At 40.6% G+C, this 17681-nt stretch overlaps 1 protein-coding gene across 1 annotated transcript; it reads right to left on the reverse strand.

The window, feature by feature from the left end:
- Positions 1 to 7740: 7740 nt before the first annotated feature.
- Positions 7741 to 16385, reverse strand: hspa14 (heat shock protein 14). Its single transcript, XM_028570684.1, has 14 exons — positions 16255 to 16385; positions 14474 to 14554; positions 14147 to 14229; positions 13669 to 13717; positions 12951 to 13056; positions 12786 to 12876; positions 12592 to 12696; positions 11847 to 12008; positions 10824 to 10979; positions 9954 to 10056; positions 9202 to 9417; positions 8895 to 9059; positions 7996 to 8063; positions 7741 to 7907 (listed from the first exon to the last, which is right to left on the reverse strand). Exons 1-14 carry the CDS (start codon positions 16309 to 16311, stop codon positions 7826 to 7828), a joined length of 1524 nt encoding a protein of 507 aa, XP_028426485.1. The 5' UTR covers positions 16312 to 16385; the 3' UTR covers positions 7741 to 7825.
- Between the last annotated feature and the right edge of the window lie 1296 nt (positions 16386 to 17681).

Consider the following 17681-nt stretch of genomic DNA (forward strand, 5'->3'; position numbering starts at 1 on the left):
TTGAACAGCTGAGCATTTAATCATGAACCAGGTGAAGAAACCGGTTTATTATTTATTTGATTTTGCAACTGTCTCTATGAAACTACTTGTGACATGTCATATTTGATTTTGGCTTTGACTGAACATTTGCTCTCACTTTGCGGAAAAAAATATCGGGATATATATCGTATATCGATATTCAGCCAAAATATATCGGGATATGACTTTTGGTCCATATCGCCCAGCCCTATTGTGGCCCCCATCCTCCCCTGACTTCAACCCTATTGAGAGCCTTTGGAGCATACTCAAGCAAAAGATCTATGATGGGGGAGGCAGTTTTCATCAAAACAGCAGCTCTGGGAGGCTATTCTGACATCCTGCAAATAAATTCAAGCAGAAACTCTCCATGAACTCACAAGTTCCTGTGAAGGTGATGTCAAAGAAGGGGTCCTATGTTAACATGTAACTTGCCCTGTTAAGATGGGTTTGATTGAAATAGCTTTTGATTTCAGTAAATATGACCTCCTAATGCTGTTTTCATTTGGTGGATTGCTCAATGAAATTCGACTTATATCCTTAACGGTTGGTGACTTAAAGGTTATACTGAAGATCAGTGTAACATATCATTTGCATAATAATTTGGAATGCGGTGTACATACAGCACAGGCCAAAAGTTTGGACACACCTTCTCATTCAATGTGTTTCCTTTTATTTTCATGACTATTTAAAAGGTAGATTCTCACTGAAGGCATCAAAACTATGAATGAACACATATGGAATTATGTACTTAACAAAAAAGTGTGAAATAACTGAAAACATGTCTTATATTTTAGATTCTTCAAAGTAGCCACCCTTTACTTTTTTATTAATAAGGGAAAAAATTCCACTAATTAACCCTGACAAAGCACACCTGTGAAGGTAAAACCATTTCAGGTGACTACCTCATGAAGCTCATTGAGAGAACACCAAGGGTTTGCAGAGTTATCAAAAAAAGCTACTGTTCTGCTTTCTGCTCCAGACTCAGCTTAAAGCCATTGTTGTCATATAGCAACCGAGCGTCTCTAGCCAATTTCAGCTGCACAAGCTACAAAATAACTAATTAGGCAAGGCAAGGCAAGGCAGCTTTATTTATATAGCACATTTTAGCAACAGGGCAATTCAAAGTGCTTTACATAAAACATTAAAGAGCAGTTAGAAAACAATTAAAAAACAATAATAAACAAATTAAAAACATTAAAAGACAAGAATAAAATTGATAGTGCAGTATAAGAATAAAAGTTACAGTGCAGTATAAGAAATTAAAGTTAATAAAATAGATTATTTAAAGAAAAGCAACATCAAAAAGATAGGTCTTTAGCTTAGATTTAAAAGAACTGAGAGTTGCAGCGGACCTACAGGTTTCTGGGAGTTTGTTCCAGATATGTGGAGCATAAAAACTGAACGCTGCTTCCCCCGGTTTAGTTCTGACTCTGGGGACAACAAGTAGATTAGGTGGTATTTAACTCCTAATAAGACTGTAGCAACATGCCTATAGGTAGCAGTACACAGCGCTATGTGTACCACTTCTTCATTTGGTTACAACAAAGACAAAAGTGCTTAAAATTGGACTTCCGCTTCCGCCCGCATGGAGTGAGTAGCAGAAAAAGGGAGCTCCTCGAATAAATACATGATTATTGCTCAATAGACTATAGTCAATCATGTGAAAAAAGTTACCATTTTTTTGTCAAAGAGTTGTCGTTACAAACCTTTCGACATGAAACCGAGCTCGTGCAAAAAGTTACACCGACAATCCGTAATACGAAGACAGAAAGTGGTGAAAAGAAAATGGACGAACAAACGCAAGATGACGATTCTCCAATTTCACTGCGTGCTCTCAGAACGGAACTGTATACGCACCGAGAGGCTGTAATTAAGGATATTAAATCTCAAATTGAAAACCTTCATCAGGAGGTGCAAAAGAATCGAGAAGAGATGAAAGAAGACCTGCGTGCTCTCCGAGAAGAAATCTTTCCCGAGCTTGCCGCCCTGCATAAAGCACAGGCCGACTCGACAAACGAAACCACAGAGATGGGAAAAGTGCTAAATGACACGATGGAAAGGGTGACGACACTAGAGCAATCCCACGAAGTCATGTCCAAAGAACACAAGAAAATGCATGAAAAGTGTATGGATTTGGAGAATCGTAGCCGGAAACAGAATTTAAGATTCGTTGGTGTCCCAGAGGGATTGGAGGCGGGAAATCCAAATCGATTCATCAAGGACCTGCTGTTGGAGATATTCGGAGGTGATGACTTGGGAGATTCCAGTATGACAGTAGATCGCGCGCACAGGACTCTCGCACCAAAACCGAAGCAGGGAAAGAGGCCCCGAGCAATAATTGCTCGTTTTCATTACTTCTCTGACAAGGAAAAAATCCTGAAGCTGTCTAGAAATAAAGACCGTCTCTACTACAAAGGATCCCCTGTGCATATCTTCCCCGACGTGAGCCCAGAAGTTGCCAAACTGCGCGGCGCGTTCAATCCAGTGAAAGCCAAGCTGCGAGCCGCCGGGATAAACTACAGTTTGTTCTACCCAGCCAAGCTAGCAATCACCTTGGACGGAATCAGGTACACGTTTGAACACCCCCAAGATGCGGAGAAATTTATTGGGAAGAAGATTCAAACCTGAAGGCCGATCTGTAAGTCTAGAATAAATGATAAGCTGATGTCTGTTATCATTTTCAGCACGCACGTAAGGCGTTTATACTTTTAAACTCATTTCTGGACTCTAAGTATATTAGTCAAGTTCATCGGGAAAGGAAATGTAACTTAATCACCTACCATGTTAAAGATAAAAAAAAACAAAAGAATGTAAATAGTCTATGTAGAGCTTTTTGTATATTATTATTGTAGAAAGGAGCTAAGTGGAAAGTCAGGTTGTTTGCTAACTTTTTTGTTTGTACCGTACGATGAGCAAAAAGGGACTTCTAAACTTGCTCTGTCCTTTTTTTTGTAACTCTCAGTTAAGGAAATGTAAATGGAGCTATTGTTCAAATTGTTCAAGTTGTTTGATGTTGTATAGGAAAACGAATTGGCACTTTTTCATTTTTTTTCTGTCTTCTGTCTTCTTTTTTTTTTATATATATATTTTTTTTTATATATTACTTCTAAAAATCCGTTCTTTACAGTACTTTTTGAATGATCGATTATGGCTAGAATGAAAGTAAATGCTGTTAAGAAAAATTCAGTTCAGTTTGTCTAATGGAATTGTAAAGGGCTTAATGGAGCTATAAAAAGGGGTAATGTACTTGCTCATTTTGGGGAGATTAGGGACAGATATGCGTTTCTACAAGAGACGCATATAAGAAACCAGGATCAGGGCAGATTAAAGGGAAAGTGGGTGGAACAAATCTTTCATTCAAATTTTAACTGTAAGTCTAGAGGTGCAGCAATACTCATAAAGAAAAACATACAGTTTACTGCAACAAAAGTTATTTCTGATTCCAGTGGACGTTATATTATAGTAGCAGGAAAGCTCTACAACACACCAATATTGTTAGTTAATATATATGCTCCTAATATAGATGATGAACAATTTATTTCATCTATTTTGAACATTTTGCCTAATCTAGATACTCATCAACTGATAATGGGGGGTGACTTTAACTTCGTATTGGACCCATTGTTGGATAGATCTTCAAATAGAACGGTACCCCTACCTAAATCAGCCAAACTGCTACAAACATTTATGAAAAGCCTTAAAATAATAGACCCGTGGAGATTTACCTTCCCAAACCAACGAAAATATTCATTTTTCTCACCAGTCCATCACTCCTATTCTAGAATAGACTATTTTTTAATAGATTATAAACTTTTGCCAGCCGTTTTACATTGTGATTATGAGGCAATGGTATTATCGGACCACAGCCCCTTAGTTCTTCAAATATTATTTGAAACTAAATATGACACTTTTAAATGGAGATTTGATAATAGTTTATTGGCAGATAAGACATTTGTCCAAAATGCAATGTTCAAAGTCCCCAGGCCCTGACGGCTTTACTACTGAATTTTATAAATCCTTTAGAGATCAAATCTCACCATTGCTTTAGAGGTTTATAATGAATCATTTGAGAAAGGCTGTTTACCGCCGACATTTTATCAGACAAACGTTTCTTTAATACATAAGATAGATAAAGACCCTTTAGACCCTGGTTCTTATAGACCTATCAGTCTTCTTGATGTTGATAACAAAATACTGGCCAAAGTTTTGGCCACTCGTCTCGAAAAGGTTCTTCCATCGGTGATCTCCACGGATCAAACAGGATTTATCAGAAATCGCATCTTATTTTTTAACATTAGAAGGCTATTAAATATCATTTACACATCAAACACCAATCCCACTCAGCCCGAGGTACTTATTTCTATGGATGCCGAGAAGGCCTTCGACAGGGTTGAGTGGGATTACCTCTTCGCTACTCTGGGAAAATTTGGTTTTGGTCCCAATTTTATTTCATTTATTAAATTGATATATGCTCACCCCCAAGCTTCTATACAAACAAACAATAATAACTCTAGTTATTTTCAATTAAGCCGTTTGACAAGACAGGGTTGCCCTCTTTCACCCCTGCTATTCGCTTTAGCAATAGAACCCTTAGCAATTTCTCTACGTGCATCTACAGCCTATAGTTGAATAAGGAGAGGGGGAAAAGAACACAGAGTATCCTTATATGCTGATGACCTGTTAGTTTACATCTCCAACCCCTCACAATCAGTGCCAACCATAATGTCAATTTTAGATAAATTTGGGAAAATCTCCACATACAAGATTAATTTTTCTAAGAGTGTTATATTTCCAATCAACCCTAAGGCCCAATTCGAAACACTTTCCTCTTTTCCATTTAAAATAGTAAACTCGCCTAAATATCTAGGAATCACCATAACTAAATGTTTTTCTACCCTTTTTAAAGAAAATATTCTAAAATTGTACGAATATACCCAACAAATTTTTAAGAAGTGGTCCAAACTCTTTATTTCTTTAGCAGGTCGCATTAATATGGTGAAAATGAGTATTATGCCCAAATATTTATTTGTTTTCCATTGTATCCCAGCTTATATTAATAAATCATTTTTTAGAAATTTGGATAACATAATTACCCAATTTATTTGGAATAATAAAACCCCCAGAATCAAGAAGATGTATCTACAGAGAACTAAACCGAAGGGTGGGATGGCCCTGCCTCATTTTCAGCTGTATTACTGGGCATGTAATATAAGAGCTCTCTCATTTTGCATACAGGAGGGGTCGATAGAGTGGTGCGATATGGAAAATAAGTCATGCTCACCTTCCTCTTGGCCAGCTATAATTTATTCAGCCTTGTCTACCCCCCATCCAGCTCGACTGAGTAATCCAGTGGTTTCCAACTCACTCAAAATTTAGAACCAGATAAGAAGGCATTTTAAATGGCAGGAATGCTCTATCTTAACTCCATTAACTGCAAATCATTCTTTTCTCCCTTCCCAAATTGATCGAATATTTCAGACCTGGTTCAAAAAAGGGATACGTTCCTTCCAAAATTTGTTCATTAATAAATGCTTTCCAACATTTCAGCAGTTACAGCAGATATTCGATCTACCTAGCTCACATTTTTTTAAATATCTACAAGCTTGCAGCTTTGTTCAAAAGAATTTTTCATCATTCCTTAATGAACCATCAACCTCTCAAATGGACACAGTTTTTACAGAATCCATTCATCAAAGAAGGAATATCCATCATATATAATACATTATCACAGTTGGAAGGTGATGTTTCACTGGAGCATGTAAGAGCAGCATGGCAGGAAGACCTTGAATTAGATATTGCAGACTGGCAATGGGAAGAAGCACAAGAACGGGTTCACTCTTCTTCTTTGTGTATTAGACACGGTTTAATACAATTTAAGATCTTACATAGACTTCATTTGTCTAAATTAAAGCTATCCAAGATGTTCTCCTCTGTGGACCCATTATGCGATAGATGCCGTCAAACGCCAACATCGCTAGGACATATGTTCTGGATGTCTCCCAATATTTGTAATTAATGGATTTCAGTTTTTCAATTACTGTCAGAGGTGTTAGGAAAACCACTGGACCCGGACCCAATTATGGCTATTTTTGGTGTCAATAGTGACAATGTTAAGTTGTCTAAAAAACAGTGTATGGTACTTGGATCCGGCACACTCTTAGCATGTAGACTGATTTTGCTCAACTGGAAACAAAAAAATCCACCAAGCTGCTCTGCCCTGATTAGAGATGTTATGCACCACCTTCAACTTGAAAAGATTAGATTTTCCTTAAAGAGTAGGACTGATCATTTTTATGCAGTATGGAAGCCCTTTATAAATTATTTTAATAAGATAGCAATAATTGAACCTTAACCCCACTACTACTACCAACTTTACTTTTTTTTTCTCTCTCTTTCTTTTATTCATATTTTTCTTTGTATATTATTACTTGTGTTAAAATGTGAAATGTTTGTTTACAAATAAGAATATTTTTGCACACTGTATTTTTTTTTTATATGTGTGCCAATGTAGAAAAATGTAATAAAGAGAATGTTAAAAAAAAAAAAAAAAAGTGCTTAAAATTGTAGAAAACCACAATGTTTACTACATGTGATGCACGACGTAGCCATCTTTGAAAATGAACTCGGGCTCCTCTGAGTTCAGACGACTTGACAAGTCGTATATATACGACCTCGGGGACGTTCTTTTTGCAACTTCCGGTTCTATCAGTACACTTACAACATTCTCAATGCTTCGGTCAACATTTAGGGACCCTCATTATGCTAACGTTAAGGTGTGATGATATTTTGAGCGTTTTTAGTTGTATTACATAGTGATTTAATTTGAGTGTCCCTGTGCCCCATATACTAGCGTTGTAAGCTAATCAGCAGTCCGTGCTAGCATGTTCCAAGCTACAAACACATTCGATTAGCATGAAAACATGTCCCAGAGAACGACCCCTAGGTTCGTTTTGCGTCGGAATTGTCCTTGAAGTCTTCGGAAACACAGAATGATGTTCATTTTTTGAGTTATGGTCTCGTTGATCGGCGATAAAGCAGAGGGTGTTTTAGGGCGTGGCTATGATGTGATTGCCAGTGAAAGTGTGTAACGTAGAGTGTAAGCAGCTCCTCCCTCTCGTCTAAAATAGTCACATCCGCAACCAGGATGGCTGCGCCCGTAACTGCAAACTCGATGACTCGATGAATAGTAAAGTAAGTAAGTAAAGTTTATTTATAGAGCGCATTTCACAGATAAAAATCACAAAGCGCTTTACAAGGTACTACCAATAGTTTGGAAAATTCTAATATCGGTCAGGCTCTAATCATGACTGATCAAACTCATCACACATGATGCTCATTGAAAGAGTTACTGGTAGTCGAGAGCAGAAATCAACATTTATTCTCACGTGAGATTTTATGTTAGTTTGTTATGTTTGAGAGGTGTGTGCGCGCGTATAATGTCAGCTGCAGGAACGGGAACAGTCCCACAGGACGGTGGCTCAGCAGTTAGTACTTCTGCCTCCCAGGAAGAAGGTTTTGGGTTCAAATCCAGGACATTCCAGACCTTTCTGTGTGGAGTTTACATTCTCCCACCGTAAAGACATGCATATAACTAGGACTATGGTTGAAAATGACACTTGTGCTTTTACAGAAATGTTGATTGATGTGCACTGTACTCATCAAAATAAACCGTCAATTCTGCATGATTGCATAGAAGAAGGTAATAAATCTGAGCATATACAGTTTTGGTTTGATTATGTTTATTGAGTGAAACAAAACAGAACATTGCACTGACGGGGTGTGTGCTTTAGACGGCAGACCAGCAGCTTCACGATGCGGCAGCTGCTATAGTGACGACCTCTGGCCTTCCACTGTTCTGCTCTCCACAGGACACGTGAACGGAGCCGTCCCTGCAACATACGCAAATAATGATATAAAAACAATCCCATCAAGTGACCCATGCTCTGATCCTGGACGGGGATATATAAACAAATATACCTTTTCATGGTCACCACAGCATCAATGTCGTGGTTCTCCTCTCTGGGCTGCAGGTTTCTTAAGACAATCTATACATTATACACACAAGCAGACACATGGTTCATTGAGTTATTAATAAGAATGGATGAATACTCATTTTTACATTTGTTCAATTCCGATGAAGTTGGGACATTGTGTAAAACGTAAATAAAAACCGAACAATGATTTGCAAATACTTTTTTTCAACCTATATTCAATTGTCTTTGTAGTGTATTCAATTGAATATGGGTTGAAAAGGATTTGCAAATCATTGTATTCTGTTTTTATTGACGTTTTACACAACGTCCCAACTTCATTGGAAACACAAAAGTTCTGATTAGTCAGGAATAGCTGTGGTTTAAAATATTAATAACCATTTTCAGTCAGGCTGGGCTAAAACACACAAGAAGCCCTCATTCTCCTTAAAAATAATTCACCACGTATTTACAATACAGTAGGCAAACTCATTCAAATATGCAATGATTCAGATCAGTCTATACATGATGGAATATTGGCATTAGAATGTGCCAGAGGACACCAAATTTGGGCTTTAAGAGACATAAGAGTGACATGACACGGTCATGAGCGTGTCCTAAACATTATAAACAAGTCAAACGTTTATGACCTAACGCTTCTTTTAGTAAGTGTTCGGTTTTTGTCATGACAAGTTATGGTTAGGATAAGAGTTCAAGTGTTCATGACAGTGTCATGTCACTCTTATGTAGATACCTTCAAGTGTTACCATATTTTTTTGTAAAGCCTTGCATAGTTGACATAAACCGGACGTTAACCAGAGAACTTGAAGATGGTACTAGGCACTCCTTAAAAATTACACCGTGTACGTGGGTGGACATTTAATCCGTGTAGGTGACTTTCTATACCTTGGCTAGCTTTTCGGGCTGCTCCGCGAGGGATCTCTGGTAAATCTCCAGACAGAACGAGGAGAGTTCCCCCCCTCCACTCAGGACGTGATGTCTGCGGGCAGGGAGGGGCGTGCCCGACGGAAGGAGAACGGTGAACACCTCAGTGCCGGATTCATTCACCTCCTGCAACGTTCACACCCCACCAAGCCAGACAGGAAAAGATGAGATTACATCTGTTAGAGTAAGATCCATTACTAACTCAAGCACATGCTAAACAGATTCATAGTCCCTATCACAGCGTGTGGGCTTTAGTTGACCAGTATACCTTCACTAGTATGTCCGTGGCGGATACATCCACCGTGACGGACTCTTCCTCGGGGGCGAGGTCATCTTTGCCAACCAGCAGGCCTGCTTCCAGCGCCGCTCCCACGGCAATGACCTCGTCGGGAGGCGCCGAGCTGAGGAGCTCCACGTCGAGAAACATCTCGCGGATCATCTGCTGGAGGCGAGGGATCCTGGCCGAGCCGCCGCAGAGGACCACCTAAAACACACCCATCGCGTGAACAACATCGCATTTATTACCCACGGTTCCAAGGCCTTTGTTTCCTTTGAACTCACATTCACATCAATTCACTGTCACAATAAAAGGTCACTCTCATCCTCATAATTACAACTATAATTGCAGCTGCGTCATATCACAGAGAGAGAGCACGTTACCCAGGTTTTTTTCTTTACTCAAAATGGCAATGATTTTTTTATTTCTTATATACACAAATCAACTCCCATATATCTTATGGTAAAAGTTTGGGAGTGTATGCATATATTGTCTGTGTATACGTATAGATGTATGATTAGAAGTGTATAGGGTTGCAGATGTATATATGCTTATACATAGATATATTTCGTTACTTTTTATTTATATTTATTTTATTCGCTATGAGGGTTGTTTTTATTATTATCATCCCCCCCACACACACACACACACACACACACACACACACACACACACACACACACACACACACACACACACACACACACACACACACACACACACACACACACACACACACACACCTGGTTAATGTCGCTGGTGGAGAGTCCCGCCTTCTCCAGCAGGGGTCTGATTGGCTGGATGCTCTTGTTGAAGAGTGCCGAGCAGAGCAGCTCAAAACGAGCTCTGAGAAAACACCACACTGAGGTTGTCATGTCGGTAACAATTATTTATCCACAAATTCCATTAGCATAAAAACATATTTCTGCATATCAATATACTGACAATAAGGCTTACACTAAATCTGCTCCTTAAGGCAAATCATTTCAGTCCATTTTATGCAGTTTTAAACAAATCATTGTGTGTTTCTGGCACATTGATTCAGTTGCAGTAGTCCACGGTGCCTCTGTTTACAGTAGTGTGTGTGTGTGTGTGTGTGTGTTTTGGTATCTGTTTTAAGCAGATTGATTGTGCTCTCACCAGTTGAGATTGTGTGTGTACGTCCTTGAGAACTGTAAGTTGTATAACTTGTTGTCAGTTCATTAAGCCTGGTCTTGCAAATTTAAGTTAAGTTAACTGGTGATTTTCGTTGTATGCGTTCTTCACCTGCCCCCACTGCTAAAAAAGAAAAAAATCCTTAAGGAAACACTGTGTGGGCTATGCTACGCAGGAGAATCTCAACCCCGATAGGCTTTCGCGTCTGACTGAATATGCGGAATATGGCGTCTATTCGCGGTGACTTTATGTGCAATCGTGCCACGCAAAACGCTCGCTTCACATTTGGTGCGCGCACACCATTAGGCATTGTGTTGCATCGTTACAGCTCGTATGTATCTAGACTATCTATTGGTTCTATACGTGCACTAATGCCTACGTAGAGCTGGAATAGTCACGTGCGTGGTGTAGTGCCGATAGAGGTTAGGAAAAGCTTGGTGTCAGCTTTAACAGCGTACCTCGAGATATTGCAGTCAAAGTCCATGCCGTCGTGCAGCGAGTCAACGAAGCAGTTGGCCGACTCCAGCGAGGACAGAGAGTGTTTGGCCATGTCCGCTCCATTCATCAGCTTCATCATCGCCCGGGCGTTGGTGCTCACATCGTGCTTATAGGTGCTGCGCAGAGAACCAGACAAATGACATGAGGACGGCTGGCCGAGTCAAACCCAAACAAGCCGCGGAACACGTTGGAGAGGAGCAGATGTGCGTTTGTTAATCAGGATACAAGATTTCAGATCGTACGGTCAAATCGGCACCTCTCCAAAACAGTTTCAACACAAACATTAGGGCTCCTGCACGCCGGCTGCGTGGCATATGCGTGGCATGAGCATGTCCGCTGCGGAGGCGTGTCCGTTTTTATTTTCGGCTCCCATGTTAACAGGTTAGAGCGTGCACACTGCCTGCGTGACACGCGCGTCTAGAAATAGAACCGACGCCTATTTTTCACGCGACATGCAAGGGTGTTGGAAGCGTTTCCAGGCAAAATAGAATAGGAGAAGATGTTTATATGACATTTTGACACAAATTTCATTTCAATTGGATTCTGATAAAACAATAACATGGACTTTATCATCTCAGGAAAGGGAATCGAAATATAAAAATATACATATCGAAATATGTGCAAACACAAAAATATTGACAATATAAAGAACACGCTATTATTTCATTTTATCAATGGGTAACATCCATGTGTCCAGACGAGGCTAACAGCAGCAGCGCCCCCTCAGGCACGTTTCTGGTGTGTAAAGACGTAGAAAACGCCACGCAACGGAAACGCCACGCTCACGCCACACAGCCAGCGTGCAGGAGCCTTAGAACCTACAGGACTGTTGTATTAAATTGCATTGGTGTTACCCAGCTGTACTTCATAAAACAACCGAGTATATTTATGCTTTTGCAGAGGACAAGTCGCAGTACGAAGTTCACCGTGCTGCGATGTAGATCTGTAATTTCTGAGCGAGCAGCAGAAAACTCAGTAGCTACCGTTTGAACTCGGCGGCGAGGTGCTGGGCCAACGCCTCGGTGAATCTCTCTCCGCCGATGCTGTGGTCAGTGTGGGTGTTGAGGACCCGGAACATTCCTCCGTTGACCTGCAGCACTGTCACACTCAGGGACGTCCCTCCCAGCTTATACACCAGGACATGGCTGTCAACACAGTACAGGAAAATATGAGGGGAGGGGGGGAAAATCGCATAGAATGGATACACTTATGTCTTAATGAGTCAATTAACCCTCGGGTCAAATCTGAACATTTTTCTAATAGTTTCTATATCAGAAATTTGGGTTTCTATCAACCAAAATGTCCCAAAAAATAACGTGGATGGTTCCATTCGACGCTCTTAACAAGTAAAATCAATGATCAGTTCACTGCTTTCTTTGAATTTGGGTGTTTTATTCAATTTTATAGCATTTGAAAAAATAATTGATAAAAGAACGTTGAAAAAAGTGACTAAAATGACAGAAAAAGCTTAAAAAATGTTGGGGAAAAAAACAACTAAAATGTAAAAAAAAAAAAAAAAAAGAAGAAAAAAGTTACAAAAACACAAAAATTGGAAAAAAGTAACAAAAAACGTAGGAAGAAGCGGCAGATAAAGTTTTTTTTAAATTTGGCCCGAGAAAAACCAAACGTTGCACAGTGGGCAGGAGGACAACACCGGGGTTAACCAACTCTAATAACATGCAACATGTGCTGGGAACACAGCGCTCTTCCTTTTCAGCAGCAGCGTACCTCTTTCCAGAAGGACAGTCCTGTCCGATGTTGTAGGCCAACAGAGCCGCGGCAGGCTCGTGGATCAGCCTCAGCACGTGGAAGCCTGCAGCTTCAGCTGCCTCTCTGCACAAGGCAAACGGCCCGCTTTTTAAAAGGTTTCACGATCTGACCACAAGACATTACAGTTGTAGTGGGGTAGTACTGTGGCCTACCTCAGAGCACGCTTCTGAGCCTGTGCAAACTCAAAAGGGACAGTGATGACCGCCTCGGTGACATCAGACCCAAGAGCCGACTGAGCCGTTTCTGTGGAAATGGGAATGATCCATTAATCTACTGTTCTACGAAGCATGTATCTGTGTGTGTGTGTCACAAACTACCTTTCATTTTGTGGAAGATGAGTTTTGCAACATCCTCTGGAGCGATATATTGTGGGTGTTCTCCTGCTGTGATCTCATAATAAGGCTTCTGTTGTCTGTCGACCACCTGAACACAGTACAGTACGGTCAGTCAGTTGCTGTGGGCTCAGCGAGTCTTCTCAGGACTACAACTACGAGACGAAGCTGACACGCCAGCATCGATTCTGACTGAAGACGAACAGCATCAGAGAAATCAACGTGAACGCAGGACAACAGATCTATGTTGTAAAGCAAGCTTTCCCACTGCCATCACTCTACTGAACTGAGGATGTAGATGAAGTGGGGTCATCCCCACTTTGGCCACTCACCCACTTCTCTACACATTACATACTTATCATTCCAATATGCATCTTGCACACTACTTTGTACTATTACGTTTTGCAGTTTACATCCCACTCCATGTGTACTTGTCTTGATATTATGCCTCATTTGTATATCATGTTGATATGTGCCTGTATGTATATTGTTGTCTCTATTGTACAATAGGTGTGTATATTACTATTTGTCTACTGAAATTGTACTACTACGGGTCTATTTGTTGAATGGATAGAGAGTTAACACCTACCAAAGTCAAATTCCTTGTGTATGTAAGTATATAATAATAATAAAACTGATTCTGATCAATGCAGACATGTCGTGCTAACAAGACAAGACAGACTAGACCAGTCAACAAACTCACCTGACACTTGGTCTCTGTTTTGTGAGCTTGTGTCTCTGGATCGTCAAAGCTGTGCAGTCAGAGACAGAGGAAGAGAAAATCTATTAGTCACTCAAGGCAACTCATTTAGTAATCTAAAAGGTCCTTAATATATCACAAATAACTGCCTCATCAAGCATTAAAGTCAAAAGTCAGGCTACTAATTATTCTGTGAAAGCACAAATGTTCTCAGAAATGACATTTAATGAGACAGTCATTAAGTGGCTTCATTGTTGGTAACCACGGTGCATTTACTGAACTAATAAAACGTGTTACATAAAAGGCTTTCCAGACAGATGAAGAGCTCCAGCTTCAGTGGGATAATAATATTCAACACCATTGTTCTGCCTGCTGACATATTATTTAGATTGTAATATTTAACATGTGAGTCGAGCTATTATGATGGCTGTGTCCCCAGTGGCTTTATGATGTGCAAACAAGACAGTATAAAGTATGTCACCTTCTGCCCAGCACTTGTTTCACTTTAACAACCGTGTTGGCAGCGTTGCGGACCCGTCCTTGCTTTGCTGCGATACCTACAATCTGCATAAGACAGAGATCAAATCAAGCAATAAGCAGACAATCACACAACGATCAATAATAGAATCATTTGGTTTAACGGAAGACAAACGTCAACGTGTAAGTGGTGGAATTCGACTCTGGGATATTACGTTCCACGCAATACACAATATAAAAATCTCTAAAAAAAGAGCACAAAACTTTGATTACCTAAAAACTATAAAAATGTATGATAACTGAGGCGAAGTGAAGTATATGTTATATGTACCTGCTCAGTGTCTCTGTAGCCCACAACAGCTGGAGTCACTCTGTCTCCTGCATCATTAGCCACCACATCAGCTCGCCCATCCTAACACACACACACACACACACACACACACACACACACACACACACACACACACACACACACACACACACACACACACACACACACACACACACACACACACACAAAATAAGGGATTCGAGATGCACCTATGATATCTCCACCTAGTCCTGGGTCTTCCATGACGCCAGCCACAATCCTGAAAAAAAACTCATTTGGCCGGGACCTTGTTTTTTTCAGTCATGACCCAGTCTTCATGACCTTAGTCGATTTACATAAAGATCATCTTTTGTCCAGCCAGTCTCCATGTGTTTTGTGGACTTAAAGGTTTCTGACAGCATCCCCTCTGGGTATCTTGTGTGGATACTGCTGGGCTAAGCCATTTGGGCCTTGTGTGACAGGAATTAAAGCAACTTCCAATGCTGGGTTTGTGGGCATATGTGCAATGGCAGGGATGGCAATCAGCTCCTCCAAGTCTGAGGCCATGGTACTCTGCCGTAAAAAAAAAAGTGGGTTGATCCTTCCTGCCCAAAGTGAAGGAGATCAAGTATCTCAGGGTCAAGAGTAGAATAAGATGGAGCATGAGATCAGCAGTAGAACTGATGTTGTGTCAGACTCAGCTGTAATGTGGACTCCCATGGAGAAAAGAGCTGAGCCTAAAGACATCCATCCATCCATCTTCATCCGCTTATCCGGTGTCGGGTTGCGGGGGGAGCAGCTCCAGCAGGGGACCCCAAACTTCCCTTTCCTGAGCCACATTAACCAGCTCCCACTGGGGGATCCCGAGGCGTTCCCAGGCCAGGTTGGAGATATAATCCCTCCACCTAGTCCTGGGTCTTCCCCGAGGCCTCCTGGCAGGTGGACGTGGCTGGAACACCTCCCTAGGGAGGCGCCCAGGGGGCATCCTTACCAGATGCCCGAACCACCTCAACAGGCTCCTTTCGATGCGAAGGAGCAGCGCTTGTACCCTGGGCCTAAAGACAAAGCTATATAATTACCAGTCCAGCCCTAAGTTATGGACATGGGCTTTGGGATGACCTGAAGGGGAGCGTGCCTATGTTCCCACATCCCTATGTTCCCACATTTCTAAGATTTTACTTTTTCAGTGAAAATTAGACCCTATGTTCCCACGTTTCCTTTTTCATAAATTTGTATCAGATTTTATTCCCCTTTCTCCCAGTTTGGTAGCCAATTACACCCAACCTATTATCCAGTAGCATTGGACTACAGATGGAATGTAACCCTAACCCTAACACAGGGCCTAATTTTAAGAAAAATCTTAGAAATGTGGGAAGATAGGGCTGACCCCACCAGAAGAATAAGATTCCGGTTCCAGGCTGCCTTGAAGTGCATGGTGGCTGGGCTGAGGCTCACCCTTAGGTGTAGGGTAAGTTGAGGTTCTTCAGCATCTGGGGTTCCAAACAACGTTATGTTGTCCATGCTAGTCTACAGCACAACAGACCCCCAAAACACTAAAGGTAAGCTCTGGATATATCTATAGCTATCGTTAGAACCACAGACTGTAAAGAAGTTAGAACTATCATATATGAAAGGACTTCATTCATCTCCTATTTAATGACGTTAGTGTATTAGCATCTTAACAACTAGCGTTTTGTCAGTGGGACTTTGGAGTTGAGATTAGTTCCGCCACTATCTTGTGAACCAGAAGGAAAAGAACACCGTAAAAAAAAGGCCGGTGGATAAAACGGAGCGTTACTCACCTTAAATATCGCAGCACAAGCGCAAGTATATCCGAAGTGCACTCCAATGGCAGCCATGCTGGAAGTTCTCAATGGAGGTGATGCCCCACGCGCATGCGGCTCGCCTACTCGTGTTCCGCTCCCAGGAACAACTTCCGGTAGAAGGTTTTCAGAATAAAGATAACGTGATTATTTGATATCATATGCTACAATAACACACTGCAATATGTATAAATAAAATCATGGTATTTTTTATTTTTATTAAGAATTTTAAACCCAGAAACACATTTTCTAAATAGAAAATAAAGACCTTTTATATAGGCAAAACTAATACCACAGTGTAAAAATGACTATTACAAGTAAAATGCCTGCATTCAATCCTTACACAAAAAGCACAGGATTATTTACAGGTTAATGTTCTTGAGGTGTCAAAAGGATTGGTTATGCAGAAAGATGGCTTCTCTGTGTTAGGCCTACATTATATATATTTTTTATTAGTCCGTTTGCACTTAATGTCTGAGTTGCATCTTAATGTTATAGCTTTTCTTAGTATTGTATTTTCTTTTTTTTAACCTTTTTTCTCTTTGTGATTTGAAGTGCCTTTCTTCTTGAGTTTTATTTTTTTTATCATTAAGTAAGGTTGTAATGTTCTTTGGATGGAAATTTATATCTTTTTTGATATATTTTGTAAGTACGATGCCGAATTGTTCAAACACTGTATAACATATTTGAAAAAAACTGGGGATATAAAAAAAATAAAGGACTGCTGGCTGGGTTACGCCAAGGGGGTAAGCTTCGCTTCAGAACTCGAGCCATCATGGCGCCATTTTGTTGCTAACTGGCCATCACCTCCTGTTAGCATTCCGCTGACCGCCATTTTTTTTTTACATCACTTGATTGCGAATAACTTTACATCTGAAGCGTTTAAAGACTCTATTTGTCCGTTGTTTAGTTCCAAAGAAACACGACAATGTATAAAAGGCTTCATTACCTTGTACCTCACGTTATGGCTCCGTAGCAGACGTTTTTGTAAAAATAAGCTAACGATTGTGTCATAACCAAGTGACTTACTGTCGCATAGTAGATGAATTACCGTATAGTACAGGAGAAGCTCGCAGGCAGTTTCGACTTACATGAGATGTTTAGGTTTAATTACTAATGTTAACTAGCATGTTAGTGATCAATAATTAGCCTGTGCCCATGTTATCTCCTTACATACACCTACAGTCTCCATAATCTGTAAGATTGGGAATGATTGAGATTTCTCTTGGCACAGCTACCAGAAGACTTACAACTTTCAGACACGTTGCTCACGTCACATTCTCTCAGTTGGAGGCTGCGCAGTAAAGCTGGCCATCACCGGAAAAGTGCTTCTAATAGCCTTCACTGGTCTCCGTCCAGAGCAACGGGGTCTATTGGTCCATTATATACTGTCTATGGGTTACGCA

The sequence above is a fragment of the Perca flavescens genome, chromosome 23, assembly GCF_004354835.1.
Source record: "Perca flavescens isolate YP-PL-M2 chromosome 23, PFLA_1.0, whole genome shotgun sequence".
Lineage (NCBI taxonomy): Eukaryota > Metazoa > Chordata > Actinopteri > Perciformes > Percidae > Perca > Perca flavescens.

Excerpts from the sequence above, each read along its gene's own strand:
- hspa14 (XM_028570684.1), bottom strand. The coding sequence starts at position 16,311 with ATGGCTGCCATTGGAGTGCACTTCGGATATACTTGCGCTTGTGCTGCG. Across the intron at positions 14,230-14,473 it reads GCTACAGAGACACTGAGCAG|ATTGTAGGTATCGCAGCAAA; the intron begins GTACATATAACA and ends TGTCTTATGCAG. Across the intron at positions 13,718-14,146 it reads AAACAAGTGCTGGGCAGAAG|CTTTGACGATCCAGAGACAC; the intron begins GTGACATACTTT and ends CTGACTGCACAG.